Genomic DNA, 18,931 nt, shown 5'->3' with positions numbered 1-18,931 from the left:
ACATAAACCAACTCGAGTCTCATTAGACCATGCATGTTGTTGAGTAGGGAAGACTAAGTCGACTTGTAGGTGTTGTACAATCTAATCGATTCGGCTCCGAGACCCAAACTTTCCTAGGATTGTAAGATAAAACCGAACTCAATCCATCACAACAATAATTGCTTGCTTATAATTTGAGAACATGTTTGTATGATCAATTCCCATGAATCCCCTATGACCCCATGACACCCTAGTGCTTTTTATCAATTGTTTACAACCCTTTTAATTCAACTTGCTTGTTTACTTTCATTGCTATTTAGTTTAGTGACCTTCTACCTAAACCCAAATTGTGACACCCCTAAGACACCACTAGTTTCAATAGAAATCTCATCTCAATTCCCGTCCCTTGGGATCCGACCTTTACTTGCCTCTTTACTAATTGTAGAGTTGTTTGTGAAGTTATAAATTATGTTTTGGTCTAGGTGCTCCTAACGACAAGTTACCGAAAAGATTTAGTCCGACCAAAAATGGCGCCGTTGCCGGGGACGGTGTTAAATTGATTTAGATTTTCTTATATTGTTATTAGTTGTGTCTTTCTTTGCCTTGGGGAAGTAAAACTCCTCAAGGTTTGTTCTTGATAAGTGCATTTTCTATACATTTTAACCCCTTATATTAGCTTTATTTCACATGTAATTTAGCACTTATCTTAGTGTTTTATAAGCTAATATGTGTATTCTAGTATCTTTGCTTGTCTTGTCATATTTTGTAGGTACTTAAACTTTTTGGAGCTAAAATATTACAAATAAGCTACTAGAAGAAATAAGCTAAGTAAGAGCACAAGTTTAGGCTAAGTGTTGGAAGTGCATGGATTTTGCATGAAGAAAGTGTTGGATCAAAATGAAAATACAAGCAAAGTCATTATGCAAAGTCAAGCCCAAATTCAAAGTTCAAATTATGGTGGAAACTATTGGATGCTAAGAAGAGCTTAGGATGCTAATATCACATTTAACCAAGTGAATTATGATGGAATTAGTGGCTCCCTTAGGATTCTTTTGGTAATTAATCAAGCAATTAAGAGAAAATATTTGGGGTTGACTCCTTGTATTTAATCTATGTTTCACCCCTTATTTCCTATATAAAGGGTGTAGACTTCAACAATTTACACACCATTCACATACACAATTTCTCATTATTCTCCCTAAGTTTAGTAGTTAGATTAGTTTAGTTATTAGCTTAGCTTAGTTTAGATTTACGTTATGTTATAAACATTTCCCATTTACATTTCAAGTTATAAAACAATTCACATTTACAAGTTATTTATTATTACAAGTATTGTTCTTCCATTTCCATTTCCATTTCCATTGCAAGGTAATTTCTTATTCATATTTTCATTATGTTTGCCATTTCATTTATCATTAGTTTAATTTACATTTCCACCATGTTAGAGTAGCTTCATTTGTCTAAGGAGCAAGGGAAGCCATGCACGATTAAGTAATATATAAATATCAAAATAAGGATAAGATAATATTGTATAATTGTTTCTATCACATGTTTGCACCATAACGTTTAATCTATGTTTCAAGGCCTTATTCATTGATTAAGTTTGTTTAATCATTCCAAAAGTCGAGAGGCACGGAATTGAATTAGACTAAACATGTGTAGTAGGACGACCTAGTCATGGACGAGAGTTTCTCTAGGACCCGGTCTATGGTTGACACTAATATCGTAAGGTGGGTGTCTTTAAGCCTAAACATTTATCGTAAAATCAACTTCCTAACTTGACATGAGCATTTACATAATTAGGATGTGTGACCCGACCTCCCTAGACATTTTCTTTATTATTGTTTTATCATTACATCACTTCAACTCAATCAATCAATTGATAATCTACCAAGGTAAAATTCAATCCATAACAACTAAATTATAAACTCCCGTCTCCTTTGGGTTCGACCCCTACGTACTACATTCATTTGTTGTCTAGGGTATAAATATTATCTTTGCATAGGTGTGCGATAGCCTATCAGTTCTAATTGTTTTCGAGTTGTTTGATATTTTGCATGTCTAGAAGGTCACAAGGTGATTTGTTACCTTTTGATCGTGAAATTGAAAGAACTTTGACAACTAATAGAAGACTTGCTAGGAGAAATTTGAGAGGTATTAGTGAGGTTGTAGATATTCGACCAAATATTGAGTTCATCAACCCTTTTGCAAGAGAAGGTGAGGAGAACCCAACACAAAATACCACACAAAATCAACCCACAATGCCTAAGTTTTCATCACATTTCGTACCCACCGAGGAGAACCTACCCAATGGTACTCCCACACCACAACATTTGACCGGAAATTTTATTGCTAAATCCGCCTTTATCCAATTTGTCGAAAGGAGCCAATTTGGGGGGATGCCTAGTGAAGACCCTCATTCTCATATGGAGACCTTTTGTGACTATTGTGATGCGATTTCTCAAACCGGTGTAACTCAAGACCAAATTCGATGGGTCTTATTTCCTTTTTCTCTAATTGGCACCGCGAAACAATGGTTGAAGGGCCTTGATAAGGCCACTCTCGGAATTGATTCTTGGAAAAAGTTGGCTCTAGCTTTCTACAAAAAATTCTACCCACCGGAAAATACTAACATGCTAAGAGCTCAAATTACGGGTTTTAAGCAAAGGGATGAAGAATCTTTGTATGAAGCTTGGGAGCGGTTCAAGGGAATTTGTTGCCCAGTTCCTCATTATGAACTTAGCGAGTTGTTCAATTGGGTGGACTCCGTTACTCAATTGGGTGCTCAACTTAGTGCTCACATTGATACAATCAATTTGAAGTTTGAAAAAGCTATGGCTAGACTTGAAGAAGCCTCAAAATCACCAAAGCATCATGTTAATGCCATGACGGCATCTTCATCAATCCCAAGTGCGATATGTGAGAATTGTGGAACTTTGGGACATGACCAAAGTGAATGTAGGGGAACAAATGAACAAATGAACAAGTGAATGCTTTCCAAGCATACAAGAGTGGTACCCCTTATTCCAACACCAAATTCCATCCAAATCTCTCATACAAAAGCCAAAATGTTCAAAACCCTCAAACAACATACACCCCACCTCCCATGAGAAACCAAAATCAAAGACCCTTTTACAACCAAAACCAAGGTTACCAAAATCAATCTCCATACAATCAACAAAATGACCAAGGTTTTGATGTTCAAAAAGCGGTCCTCCAAATGCAAAAGAATCAACAAGAATTTTTCACTCAAATGCAAAAAGATAGTCAAGCAAAGGAAACCACCATCAACAACATTCTAGCTCACACCAAAATGTTGGAAACCCAATTGACTCAACTAGCATCTTCAAGCTCACAAAGACAAAAGGGGCAATTACCACCTCAAAGTAATCCCCCAAGACATGAAACGGTTAGTGCCATTCACTTGAGAAGTGGTACAAGGTATGAAGCACCGAAGAAGCAAGTTGAGGATGAAGTTGTGGAAGCTAGTGATAAGGAAGAAATTGTGCAAAACTCCAAGGATGGAGTGTCATCAAAAGAAGAAATTTGTATGATCAATTCCCATGAATCCCCTATGACCCCATGACACCCTAGTGCTTTTTATCAATTGTTTACAACCCTTTTAATTCATCTTGCTTGTTTACTTTCATTGCTATTTAGTTTAGTGACCTTCTACATCAATCCAAATTGTGACAACCCTAAGACACCACTAGTTTCAATAGAAATCTCATCTCAATTCCCGTCCCTTGGGATCCGACCTTTACTTGCCTCTTTACTAATTGTAGAGTTGTTTGTGAAGTTATAAATTGTGTTTTGGTCTAGGTGCTCCTAACGACAAGTTACCGAAAAGATTTAGTCCGACCAGACACAAAGAATACAAAGGATAATTTGTATGCTTGAGTAAATGAAATCTACGAAAGAAAGAATGATTTGTATACCTAAATAGATAGTATACACGAATAGATGAGATCTATGGTCTCGAATAGATGAGATCTACATGACAAAAGAGACCAAGTGAAGTAATCAAAAGAATATGTTCTTAAGATAACTACACGAGGAGACCAAAAGAAAGTTTTGATAAAAAATGACTAAAGAAGATAGAAAATGACTAAAGAAAAGTCTCAACAAGAGATTTTGCTAGTTATGACCTAGATATAAATAGAGTTTCAATATTGATATTTACTTAAGAGCCTAAACGAAACAAAGTTGCATCCTTGAAAATAAATGAGATTTATGATTAAAAGTTGCAAAGAAAGATATGCCGATGTCTACAAGAGCTAAGTTAATTGCTATCCACGCTAGTGTCATTTCTTAACCTCATTATGAAAATGAAATGGTTAAACCTCCTTGCGAAAAGGGTATTTTGAGAAGGACGTGTATTAAATGGGATTTCACTTTTAAATAATGACATTGCTACGCATCATTATAAAAATGAATGAGTTAGAGATTAAAATCTCTTTCCATAAGTTAAGATTGAAACCTTTTCAAAATAGGTATTTTGAAAAGATATGTTGGGAACATATATGGTTTTATCTTAATAACTTGGCAAAGCAAAATGTATTTCAATTCTTAAAATGTTTCGATTGAGTAGTCAAATACGAAACATGTGGAATTGAGTGGTAGTTTGAAATTATCATGTGAAGACATGAAATTTAGTGGGAGCAATCATCTTGTAAAATTTATAACTCATTACTCATTGAGAATGACGAGCTAGTACTATCTTTCACAAAGAAGTGTTTGAGTTTTCAATTCTGGATGAAAATGGACTAAGATGAATCCAATCACATCATGGGATGTTGGATAGGCATTGAGATATGCACATCAAATCAACGAGAAACGTAGATTATTCATATCGATGAAAATGGAATTACCATAAGCAGTCATGGTCATTCATTGAACCTAAGAATGGTTGATCACATGATTAAAGATTACTAATGTTTCCACCATTAGAATAATCATGCACATGTCCAATAATGAATCATATGCTTAAGAGCATGATGAGTCATTGGTAAGCCATAGAAGAATCATCACGAATTCTCAAGAAGAACTAATAAGCTATTCTAGTGTTTAGAAGAATACTCCGTTATGTAATAAGAAGTTGCACATATTGAAGTTTTCAAAAACATATAAGGATTTATGAAGATCCTAAGCTAATTAAGCTTAAAGAGAAATAAGAAGTTGGAAAGATACTTAGTTATAGTAAGAAGTTACTCAAAACTAATATTTTCTAATATGCTAGGACTTATGAGAAGTGCTAGGCTAATCATCTTGACAATTGTTGCAAGATCCTACAAAACTTATACCTAGTACATTATGAGTTGGAAGAACACTTGACTAGTGCAAGTTATGTCGTCCACCATAATTCGTTTGTTATGTGATAAACAACAAGAAAGTTCTCTCAAAGTAAAGAACTTGTACCTAGTTTGGGAAACTAGATATGTACTTGGTAAGATTCATGCTATGCGAGACAAACATGAAAATAGAGGAAAATGCAATTCAAGAGTTTGAACACATGGACACATGGTGTGTTAAACTCGTGTTGCAAACGACTAGTGTTTACACACTTACAATATACATCACAAGGTGGTAATATGGTATTGACTACCCAAATGTAATGTCGACATTTGTAGTTTGAGTTACTATTAACTCATCTTATACTTTGTTACATCCAAACGGGTTGTAGAGACAATTGAACCCCATTAAAGTGAACATGGATTAGCATTGTATTCGCCCATAGTCACTTACATGAGGTGACGTCTCGAAGTGACTAGAGTGTGAAGCGATTGATGGCAAGTTCAAGTGCCATGGAGTCATGTGAGATGACTAGTCGATCACATAGGCAGACTGTTAGGAACACTTTGTCGGGCTAATGACCGCTTATAGAGTTCTGGCAAATTTATATAGCCTGGTCGTGGCGAGAGCTACTATAGTATTCTAATGAGTCGATTCTTTTGACTAAAGACTGTTCGCCTAAGGTGGCACAGTTTCAGATTAACTTTGATTTATATTACTACGACCTTCGTAAACGGGGTCAAATGGGCATATTTTGGGTTATGATGGCTGTGGCTAGTCGAAGGGAATAAGTACGATAGGAATTGTCCACCCCTTGTCAGGGTTATAACAATATCTCAGGGCCACTCGAGGAGTAATGAACTGGAAATGCGTGGCCACGCTCGGAAGGTATCTATGGTAGAAAATTTCGGTCAATCAGTTATTCTCCAGATCGAGGAAACCACTCTCGATATGATCACTTGCAAGTACGACCTGAAAGACACCTTGCATTGAGTGGGACATAGTAATAGGACAAGAGAATTGGTGACGCACACTTGTCGAGGACAAGTGGGAGATTGTTGGAATATGTGTCCTCCGACAATAATGTGATCACAACTGTTGATCATGATGATCACATGTTTAAATCTCATTTTAAGAATACATGTGGGATGTAATATTTTACAGTCAACTGGTCCACACATATCGGTAATGATTGGCTGACTAGATTTTGACATTACTGTCGTGCGACGGTGGTGATCAGTTGATCCCCTTAGGTCATACCTAAAGGGTGACACTCTTAATTGATTATTTAATTTATCGTATGTCGATACGGTTTAATTAAATTGCTTTAAATTGACGGACGATCTTGTGAGTATAATTGACGTGTCTTATTGTAATTCGATTAAATAAGATACGGTCTAAGTAATCAAATTGTTTTATTACTTAGATAAATTTATTGTTTACGAAACAATTGAAACTGAATGAATAATTTATTATAAATACAAGACGACGTGATTTATAATTGATAAACCGTTTTGGTACGAGTAATTATGAATAACTAAGTCGATTTTGTACATGACGTATTTTTATTAATACGTTGATTTTTAATATGTTAAAAATACATTACAATTACACATGACTAGTAACATGTGACAATTGACAAATGACAAATATAAAATGGACCTCCTATTTTATATAAGTGCCGAAAATGGAGGGAGTATTAGGTTTAAATTGTGTTAATTATTTTTATGTGGAAAACATGATGATTACAACCTAATATAGCGCCATGCATACCTATGATTTCTTGAGTAGAAAAACAAGCCCATGCATTGACTCTCCTCCACCCTCCCCACCGGTTTTCTAAAGGGGATTATAGAGGGTTTTTCCTCTAATTATTCATTCACAATTTTTACAACATATTTCTAGTGTTAGTAATTATTCTACTCTCTAACATTACTAGAACTTAGAGATAGAAAATACTCCATTTCTTCCCTTCTCTTGGCCGAATAAACAAGAGAGCAAAATAATATTTTGGGTCAATTTTTAAGCAAGATTAATAATATTACTAGTTCATTGTGTTATTAATTATTAAGAGTTACACCTTGGGTATTCACTTTTGGGAGGGATTCTAATTTGGATCCTTTGTTCATCCATATTGAGGAAACTCAAGAACTAACAAATAGGAGAATTTGTTGGTGCCCAAAACCGAAATCCATAAGCTTGTATGATGATTTCTTCTCTACTTTTGTTCATGCTTGCATGCATAAGATCTAGGATTTATTTTATGACTAAATAAATTTGAACATATATGAATATGTAAATTAATGGAATTAGTGAATCCTAACAATTTCCAAGTCGAACGAGGAAATCAAAATAGTTCTAAAATTTCAAAATACACCATGAAACTAAAGACAAAATAAAATAAAGCCAAACATCCACCGATCTAGTACCATGGGCGGCTACATCTAGCTTCCCTCAAGATCTTCTAGGCTTGTTTTTCTTTGCCCTTGTCCTTGCTAGGATGACCTAATTACAATAAAAAGGGGTAAATATCACAACTTGTATCAAAATACCAAAGTTGAGATTGAAACATAAAAGATAGGGATAGTTGTTTACCTACTGGAATAATTTTTACAGCTTTGATGTCGCCAAGGTACTTAGGACAATTTCTCTTCCAATGCCCAACACCATTACAATAGTGGCATTTGTCCCCGGATGGGGCACCCTTCTTGGGCTTAGAGGAGCTAGCTGCACAAGCTTTTCCTTTGTTCTTGTAGGGAGTTTGCTTCTTTCCCTTGTGACCACCTTTCTAGAAATTCCCTTTGCTCTTTTGATTAATGTTGAGCACATCCTTGGTGATGCTAGCATTTAGCCCCATGTCCCTCTCGGCTTGCACAAGCATTTTGTGCAATTCATCGAGGGACACTTTCAAGTTTTGCATATTAAAATTCACCCTGAATTGAACACATGCCTTAACCTTGTTTAAGGAATGAAGAATTCGATCAATGATGAGTTCTTCGGGAATCTCTACTTTTTGCATTTTTAAGGTCTCAACATGCTCCATCAACTTGAGCACATGAGGGCTAACTTTTTGGCCCTCCTTAATGTTGAGATCAAAGAATGCGGAAGCCGCTTCATATTGAATGATCCTTGGAGCTTGTGAAAACATGGTCACAAGCTTCGTATAGATCTCATAGGCGGTGCTAATCTTTATAGCACTCCTTTGGAGTTCGGCCTCCATAGAGAAGATCAACACATTTTTGATCACGGCCGACTCCTTTTGGTAAGTCTCATAGGCTTGCCTAGCGACGGTGGTAGACCTAGCGGTAGGTGCGGCGGGAAAGGCCTCGTTAAGGTAACGAATCTTATCGTCACCCTCTGAGGCCAAGCGAAGTTGAGCGTCTCAATCGGCGAAGTTTGACCCGTTCTTTTCTAATTTACAACGATCCATGAAGGATCAGAGCCATGAAACATTGGTGAGAGTGTTCGACTAGTGTTTGCGTTTGAATTTGGAGTTGCCATTGCAATTGAGAAAACAAATATGACTACAAAAATAAAAGTGAAGGAATTAATAAACATCTATTGTTTTAATAATACTTGTAAACATTTTAAACAAGTTTTAAGCATTTACATAGTGACTTCTACCCAACTATTATAAATGATCCCGAGATCCAAATTCATATTAACTTGGGCACGGTGAGCCGATTCATCCCTTATCAATATAACTCGGTGGATTAACTCTTTAATCGATTCTACTTCTAGAACTCTCGGTCGATAAAATTACTCTAATATTTATCTTTAGCCCTAACACATGCGACTCATCACACGAATACTTCCGTTGAGCTCAATCCAAATTTCGATGTAATAACATTTTACTACCCACTTACCCAACGTAACAAGTTTAGCACCCCGGTGAGCCGAGCCTACTTCCTTATGAAATTGGGATTCATGGTTTCTACTATTTGGTAAGGCTAATTCTCAATTATTATTAGTAAGAGGTCTTGAAGATATGCATGTGTAGTTATGGCAATTTGGCTATGCATGCAAACATATAAAACAAACGCAAGGCAAAAACGATAAAATCCTAGTATGGCCTTCCTAAAATAGTAAATCAAATAAATTATTTACATATTCGGAAACTAACTCCTTTTGTCCCTTGAACTTCATTTGGCACGCACTCCAAGGTAACACCGTCTTTCTTGGACCGCCTTCTTGAATGGCACCGTCTTCAAGGAACTCCGAAATAAATAAATTACATAGCTTTTCTACTTTATACATTATAAAAAGAAAAACAAAACTAAATAAAACAAAAGTGAAACGAGATCACATTAATTACAACGGAATCGATATCCCCATTCATTTCGGGAAATACCAATTAAAAACTAAGACCATACTAAGTACAAATTACATAATTCAAAAATTATATAAAATAAAATATGACAATCATACTAAAAAAACAGCATTAATATATGTATGAAACATGCCATGTGAAGTGTCAAATCTCCCTATTTAAGTTAATATCGTATATTCGTTCCGGTTTCATGGATTACTGTGACATTTAACCTTTTAAAATCATATAATATAACATAAATCACATCTATGTCCAAGTTAATTACCCCAACCATCTTAGGACTCAAAAATTTAGTCTTCACTAAATATTTGACTATAACTCAACTTGATATTATATAATTGCTCTTTAATCAATATTATTCATAATAATAAGGAAATAAGTCCCAAAAGTCATAAAAATTCGAAAAAATCAAAATCATAATTTTGTATATTCTGGAAAATTCCCAGCATTCCAAAACTTTAATAAAAATTGCCTTTAGAATATTTTAATTTATTTCACAAATAAATCATATAAAACATAAGTTTAACCAATTAATTCCAAATTAAACATAAAATTATGCAATAATTCTAAACAAAATTTTTGAATATTTTTAACAAGTTTCTAGAACCTGGAAATGACAAATTTTAAACCCAAAAGTCGAATTTTTATTTTAATGACTATTAAAGTTGCTATTTATCAATTTATATCTCATAAAACTAATAACCATTAAAATCATATGAAATTTAACATGCAACTTTATATCTGATGTTCATATCATATATACAATATTGGGAAAAATTTTCATGCCATAAAATTCAATTTAGCTATTTATGTCAAAATGGTCACTATTTATTCGAATTTTACATCTAAAAATCATAAATCATGCAAAATTAAATCATTTGATCTAAAAATTTACATACAGTGTGTAAATATTGCATGTGACAACATACTAAATTTCCATGGGCAGGAACAAAGTCTAACCATTTTTAACATAAATACCTCTATTAAATCGACTTTTAATATGTAAAAATCATAGACCATGCTATATAAAACCATTTTATATGAAATTTTACATACAACTTTTAAAATCTACATGTGAGGTTGTGTAAAAATTTCAAGGTCAGAATCATAGTCTAACTATTTTTAGCATTTTAATTGTCATTTTACTCAATAAAATGTAATAAAAATACAAATAATCGTTTTAAAGAGCAATAAATTACCATAACTCATGAAAATGACCTAAAATCAATTTAGGACCAGAATTTTTAACATGCAAAATTTTCGTGGCATTTATCTTCATAAATCACAAATTTTAAGTTTTATATGTTAACATATTAACTCGGAAAAACAAAACCGATTATGCATGCAACAACTCTTGCTCTGATACCAATTGTAAGATTCATATATCTCTTATTAGACTCTTCTAATAACTAAGTGTTTATAAGTTTAGTCATAAAACTTAAAGGAACTTATGCATGCAAAACAATTTAAATTAAATGAGAAGAATTTAGACATTCTTACAATGGGGGCCGAAATTGGTTTATACTAATTTGGTCTCCTACCAAATTAGTCTTCTTAAGGAATAATCCAAATGCCCCAAAAACCCTAGATCTAATAGCAAGATCTACTCCTTAAGGATTTGTACCAAAGGAAATCCTTCTTAATACAAATATTAATTTGAAATACTAGAAATTAATATTTGAATCCTTAAAAATACTAATATTAAGTGATTACTACTTCTAGTAATATATGAATAATATTAGAGATTTATGTGAGAGTTTATTATTTTGTTCAACAACAAAAACTAGAGAGATAAAGTTTTCTCAAGTTATTAACTAATGAGAATGAATTAGTGTGTTTGGAAAATACACTACTTGAGTGTATTATGGAGGAGGCCACCGGTTATGCATGGGTAGAGTGCCCAATGCATTTTCATTTTTTCTCTTCTCAAGAGTGTAGGTATGCATACCTATGATTAGTAGGTAATCATTATGTTACCCACTAATTTAAAGTAATTTAACCACAAATCCTCCTATCCTTCCATTTACACGGTTCAATTGTGTAATATGGATCCATTTTAACTTTGTCAATTTGTTAATTTGTATTGTGTGACAATCGGACATGTTACTAGACATGTAATTTAAATAATGCATTTTTAACAAATTAAAAATCATTATATATATGAAACAAATCACATACAAAAAATTAACTAGTAATTCTCAATCACAATTACTTAAAATGGGTCATGTAATTATAAATCACAACTACTTGTATTTATAATAAACAATTCACTCTTTATTTTAATTGTTTCATAAACAATAAATAAAACTTAAGTAACTAAAACAATTTAATTACTTAGTACGAATCTTATTTAATCAAATTACAATAAGATACGTATTATCACTCACAAAATCATTTGTTCACTTTTAAGGAATTAATTAACTTGTATCGTCATACAATTAATTAATTAGTCAATTAAGAATGTTTCCCTAGAGGTATGACCTTAAGGGATCAACTAATCACCACCGTCATACGACAATAATGTCAAACTCTTGTCAGCCAATCATTATCGATTAATGTGGATCGGTTGACAATAAAATGTTACAATCCCTCATGTATTCTTAATATGAGATTTAAACATGTGATCGCATTATTGTCGAGGACACATACGCCAACAAGTAGGGCCTCGGCCGAGTGGATTAGAAACTCAACCGAGTATGGCCTACTCGACTGAGTGCACAAGACACTCAACCGAGTACATATGATGTGATTTTTAGGCCAGCTACTGGAGTCTGGGTGTAACACCCCCATATACCAAGGTGCCTTTGACACGGCTGTCGAAACCCTATAAAAAATAAACCAACTGACTCTACTAATGCAGCAGAGGTAAGTCGAGTATCGTATCCACAGGGAGGCGGTCACTATCTACTTGTTATTCTAGTCTGTCTAAGGTCACAAGATGGGGGTTTGAGTATTTGAACTAAACTAATAAAAGCAGGGGTAGAGAGAAAATAAAGAGAGAGATGCCAGGATGTCGGGTTATCATGGTATTACACAAATCAGCTAAAGGTAGGTCAATCCATCTGATGTGAGAAGGGTGAAGGAAAGGTCCTTCCGGTCCGCTATCCGCCCTAAAATACAACTAGCTTAGCTTCCACCCTCACTAATGTAGTCTATTACTCATAACAGGTCTATTCATTCCAATCTTCCGATCTAGGTCTGAACTTAACCAGATTAACTAATTTTGTTGCATGCATTCAACGAAACGATTATAATTATATTGCTAATGAAACAATTCTCACATTAAATCTCCTAAACCAACTATCGCATTATCGCTATACTACCATGGCTCCCCTAATCCTAGAATTAAGGGATTAGCTATTTATAAACAAAAATAGAGCAAGAACAAGAGATGAAGAAACAGTAAACATGGCAAATTAAAGAGAGTAAAGAGGGAATTACAAATTAAAAGGCTGAAAAGAGAGAAAATCAGCGTTCAACCGTATCAAGTTACGAAAAGGAGAAAAAGAGAGAGCATAGAGGAGAAGAGAGAGTTTAAACCTAATGACGTCCTTCCTATTTATAGGAAAGATAATTATTTGACCTAAGATACATAACAAGATACGAAAATCTTGCGTCAGATAGAAAAGTACTCGATCGAGGACTTTAGAACTCCTCGATTGAGTAACTCCTAGCAAAAACCTCTCGATCGAGGACATTAGGTATCGATCAAACACTATCAAAAATGCACCATTCGATCGAGGACATTAGGTACTCGATAAAAAAGATAGTACTCGATCGAGTACTTTCTAGCGCACAATTCCTACTTCGCGCACTGAGCTTCAAACGGCCACCATTTCTTTGTTACTTGGGAAAACAGAGCGTTTCCGGTGGCGTTAGAAAGATAAGAGGACAAAGCTTTCATCTACAATTGGAATCACTTAAAAATTAGGTGTAGAACTCGACATATGAATCTTCAAAGTAGGTACTAGCAATATGGAGCTCTTCCTTTGTCCGCTAAACTTTCTTACTTCTATGCGCATCTCAAAATAGTAGTCTCCAAGCTTCGACTCAACTCATCTCCTAAATGCATGCATAGGGACATGTTTTAGGTTTGATTACGCTCCTTTCCAGTGCATACCTGCAAATAATACAAGAGAAACCAAAGTAGACAATTCGGGAGACATTTGTAGCTAAACACTACTAAATATGCATAAGAATACGTGCAAATGAAGTACAAAATGCCTATATAAAATGCACGCATCAAATCTCCCCAAAGCAAACCTTTGCTTGTCCCCAAGCAAACTAAATGCAACTAACTAATGGAACGGACTAAAGCTCAGAGCTAGCTACAAATCGTCCACCTAAACCAATTTAATGCAGCAAACTAACACTTATAGCAAAAACTGTCAAATGCAAATGAGTTGTAAGATGTTTATAATAAAGCTGAACGTCGACCTTGAAAGACCTTTAATGATGCACTCTCACGGGTCACTCTTCTCTCATGAAGTAATGGGTAAGCAATTAAATGTAAGAGAGAGAGAAAAATAGTTACTCACCTAAACTACGACCCACAAAAACATGCATGCAACTAATATGATAGACAATTCTAACTACCGTACATACATTCCAACCAAACAAGGTCCTCACACAAAGAGGGCTTACAAAAATATTGTAAAGTGAGGTATGTAAGATTCATTAATCTCTTATTAGTGACTACTAATAACTTAAGTAATTTAGTTTAGTCATAAAACTAATTTAGATCTTATGCATGCAAAAACAAATGAATAAAAGAGAAGAATCTATTATTCTTACAATGGAGGCCGAATAGGTTATACTAATTGGACTCCTTCCAATTAGTCTTCTTAAGTAAAAATCCAAATGCTCCAAGTGAAAAACACTAGATCCAATAGTAGGATCTACTCCTTAAGGGATTGTACCAAGGTAATCCCTCTTAAAGCATAAACTAATTTTGTTACTAGAAATTAGTATATATTCCTTAAAAATACTAATATTATTGTTTACTACTACTAGTAAAGATGAGATAATATTAGAGAATTTTGTGAGTTAGTTTTCTAGTGTGTTCTTCAACAAAAGCTAGAGAGACTATGTAAATTATCAATATAATTCTATGAAAATGAATGAATGAATTAAAGAGAAAAACTTCACTCCTCTTGCAAGGGGTGACCGGGTAGACCAAGGGAAGGGTGCCCAATACCTTTGCAAGTTTTTCTTCTCAAGATATTTAGCCTTGCATGCCTACATTAGTAGGGTATAATTATGTTTGTTAATTAAATAAACAAGACACAACCAACCTCCCACACCCCTTAATTACACGACACCCTTTAGATAAAAAGGGTCCATTTTAAGTTTGTCAAAATGTTAAATTGTGTAGTGTGACATATTGGACATGTTACTAGACATGTTGTTTAATAATGCATTTTTAACTTATTAAAAATCATTATTTAAATAAAATAAATCACATACAAAAATTAACTAGTAATTCACAATTACAATTACTTAAAATGGGTCATTGAATTATAAATCACAACATCTTGTGTTTATAATAAACCACTCATTCTTATTTTAACTGTTTCATAAACAATAAATAAACCTAAGTAATAAAACAATTTAATTACTCAGTACGAATCTTATTTAATCAAATTAAAATAAGATATGTTTTCTCACTCACAAAATCATTTGTTCAATTTTAGGGAATTAATTAACTTGTATCAACATACAATTAATTAATTAATCAATTAAGAGTGTTACCCTAGAGGTATGACCTTAAGGAATCAACTGATCACCACCGTCATACGACAATAATGTCAAACTCTAGTCAGCCAACCATTACCGATTAATGTGGATCAGTTGACAATAAAAAATTAATTTCCCTCATATATTCTTATCATGAGATTTAAGTATGTGATCACATTATTGTCGAGGACACATACTCCAACAATCTCCCACTTGTCCGAGACAAGTGTGCGTCACCAATTCTCTTGTCATATTACTATATCCCACTCAATGCAAAGTGTCTTGCAGGTCGTACTTGCATTTGATCATATCATGAGTGGTTTCCTCGATCTGGAGAATAACTGTTTGACCGGAATTATCTACCGTAGATACCTTCCGAGCGTGGCCACGCATTTTCAGTTCATTACTCCTCGAGTGGCCTTGAGATATAAGATAACCCTGACAAGGGGTGGACAATTCCTATTGTACTTTCCCTAAATACCGCGCATGCATGCGCGAGATCTATACTAGTTCCTAGATTAATCAAGTAATAATTCTAATTTATTGATTTTATGCCAATTAATTAGGGTGATTAAATTAAATTAGGGTTTAAATGAAATATTGTAAACAAAAATTATGGCCGCATTCTGCATGCTTATGATTAGAAAAAAATAGTTTGCTAAGGTAGATTAATTTCTTGCAAAAATTAATACTTCTTGTGCTAACTAAATAATTATGATTGGAACTTCAATTGTGGACTTTGTTGTTTGTTATTACTCCCTCCGTCCCGGTCATTTGTTATCCTTTGGTTTTTGTACAAAGATCAAGGAAAGGGGAGATTGTCAATTACTAAATGACATGTGGATCAAATTGAGTGTGAATGACCAAATTATTCATCAAATGCATTCCTAAAATAGAAAGGACAACAATTGACTGACACCCCAAAATGAAAAAGGGCAACAAATGACCGGGACAGAGGGAGTACTTCAATATTGGACTCCTTCCGATTATGCTTTTGTCAGAACGGACGGGGTGGTGGCAGGGGGTTTCGGTGGTGTTAAGGATATGGTGGGTAGTGGATGTGGATCTTGGGAGGAGCGGGTTTGAGGAAAACGAACGTTGGCGGCCGTCGTGGTGGTGGCAGGGAATGCATGGTGGATCTGGGTATTGGGATGGGCAGGTTCGAACGCACGACAGCCATGAGGGTGGGTGGAAGGAGTAGTCTGGTGGTAGTCCGGTTGTGTTAAGGAAGGCAGGGAAGTCAACGATGAGGGTGGTTTAAGGTGGGTGTCGGGTGGTGGTGGTTGGCTGCCTGCTGGTGGTACTTGGAGGGAGTCAATGGAGAGAAATAATTAAATTGCAAAAAAAAAGGCATTAAAATGAGAAGAGGGTCAAATGGTCATTCATATCCATGATTAAGTTAATCATGTAGCAGCAAAATTGAAAAGAAAATCACATAAAAAAAAATATTGTGTTGTAGTACGAGATCTATATTAGTATTACTAGGGATGACAATTATGGTCGGGTTTGGATATGAATCGGTGATCCACTAAGTTAGTATATCGGGTTTGAATCTTACCAAACCTGATCCAACCCGATCCATTGTCAGCCCTAAGTATTACTGATTTGATTTTTGCTATCAAACATGATCAAGTAGTAGCTAAATTGAAGAGAAAATCACATAATAAAATTGGAAAGCTATCAAGGTATATATGGTAGTGAACAATTAAGTTCCTTACATGTTATAGTACGTTCAATGAATCAAACTTTGCTTAATTTAGCAAACTAAATCCTACATATGTTACAAATGCAAATATATGAAACCAAAGAGCATTATCAAGAGTGAAAATAAAAGAAATATGGCATTAGTAGTTACACTATTACACCTTTTACTCCATGTCATTTCCATGCTCTATCAAACAAATGCATTTTCCATGGAAATAATTCCAATAAACTCACCCCATTTAAAAATATTGCCTGCAAGTTTCACCGCGAAAGAGCGACAACATTTTCTTCGTGACATATCGTTGTCTCGAGCACTATATGCAAATAAAAGAAATGCAAAATTGGGTCTCGATTCGATACGTTCACCTCTTTTCAATTTTCAAAGTAGTTACTTTGTAACTTATTTGAGTTTCGGGAATATAGACCCCCCTCCTATGGTCATTTTTGATACGTCTTCTGATCAAATTTGGATCCAGTGTGCAACTTGTAACCCATGCTTCAATTTAAACAATTCGATTTCGGTCGAGCAATCAGACTCGTATATCCGAATGGATCCAACTGATACGAGATGTAGTCCAAAAATCGTTTTCAAGGGATCTTGTGGGTTTGAAGCCACGTTAGGGAACGGTCAAACCCGAGGTTACGTTGGCACAGACACGTTCAAATTCAATGAGGAAGCCGGGTACTTTCCTAACATCGCATTCGGGTGTGGAATACAAAATACCAACTTTACTTTTGGTACCGACCCTAACAACCAAATAGCCGGGGTTCTTGGACTTGGTATCGGTCCAAGATCAATGATAACCCAATTAGACGTAGACATCAAAGGCCGATTCACTTATTGTCTCCGCAGTGATACAAACAAAAGCAGCATAATATTCGGAGATGATGCCCAAATAGTTGGGGGTGACACCGTACCCACCCAATCAATCGCTATGAACCCAGACGCCCGTTACCATTTAAACTTGGCGGGTATCACAGTACAAGAACGTAGGCTAAACATAAAACCATCCCTTTTTACATTAGATGACCAAAATTTCCGAAGTGGATTTTTCATTGACCCAAGTGCAGCATACACAGTGCTAACATATACTGCATATTTGGAACTAAAAAGTGCAATTTTAGAACACTTTTCAAATTATCAAATGGAACCAATTCAAGATACAACAACAACGAATGTCTTTGACCTTTGTTACTCCAATGTCCCTGATGAAGCCAAAGGACAAGTTTACCCTTCTGTCACTTTTAATTTTGTCAAGTCACCAGGAAGCACTACTGGAGAAGTCAAACTTCTGTTTGACCAGAGACAAATTTTTGCTAAGTTTGAAAATGGGTTTTGTTTACAAATGCTATCCACACCAAATTCAACAGATGGGCCTTCAATATTTGGGGCATTTCAGCAGACTAATATTCAGTTTCTCTTTGATGTTAATGCTAGGATGTTGTCTTTTGTTCCCAAAGAATGTTAATAGTGATATTTGCTTATAAGGCATGATCTTTGCTATTTCAGTAATAATAACAATAATATTGTTGTCTTTGATGTTTTTATTGAGGATATGTCAAGGTAGCAACTCAAGTCCCATATTGCCATATTGGAAAACAACAGAGCAACAAAGTATTGTCTTGCTTATAACTATAAGTCATTATTAGTAGGTCATTTTGGAAGGAGTCAAACTTGGCTGAAAGCGCCTAAAGGTAGCAATTGGGTCAGTTAAGTCACTGCTTCGGGTTATATCGAGTCAGTCTAATCTTTCGGGTCTAGGCGGGGTTAGGTCGGGTCATTATCAGGTATAATTATTTTATCGGATTAGTTCAATTTATAGCCGCTAAAATTAGTTTTTGAACCATTATTGGATTTAGTTATTCCATCCCTTATTAGGCCGTGTTTGG

The 18,931-nt window shown here is 34.8% G+C and overlaps 1 protein-coding gene and 1 non-coding gene across 2 annotated transcripts; one reads left to right on the top strand and one right to left on the bottom strand.

Moving 5' to 3' along the window:
- Positions 1 to 2,612: 2,612 nt before the first annotated feature.
- Positions 2,613 to 2,719, bottom strand: LOC141638104 (small nucleolar RNA R71). The gene has a single exon (XR_012542002.1). It is a non-coding gene; the product is annotated as a small nucleolar RNA R71 (small nucleolar RNA).
- Positions 2,720 to 17,589: 14,870 nt separating this feature from the next.
- LOC141638093 (aspartic proteinase nepenthesin-2-like) lies at positions 17,590 to 18,510 on the top strand. Its single transcript, XM_074447527.1, has one exon. The coding sequence runs from the start codon at positions 17,590 to 17,592 to the stop codon at positions 18,508 to 18,510; it is 921 nt and encodes a 306-aa protein (XP_074303628.1).
- The last annotated feature ends 421 nt before the right edge of the window (positions 18,511 to 18,931 follow it).

This window comes from Silene latifolia, unplaced genomic scaffold, assembly GCF_048544455.1.
Source record: "Silene latifolia isolate original U9 population unplaced genomic scaffold, ASM4854445v1 scaffold_177, whole genome shotgun sequence".
NCBI classification, from domain to species: Eukaryota; Viridiplantae; Streptophyta; class Magnoliopsida; order Caryophyllales; family Caryophyllaceae; genus Silene; species Silene latifolia.
The sequence above is the reverse complement of the archived record's forward strand: the minus strand, read 5'-3'. Positions and strand labels throughout refer to the sequence as shown.

Coding starts and splice junctions, on each gene's coding strand:
- LOC141638093 (XM_074447527.1), top strand. CDS start 17,590: ATGGATCCAACTGATACGAGATGTAGTCCAAAAATCGTTTTCAAGGGA.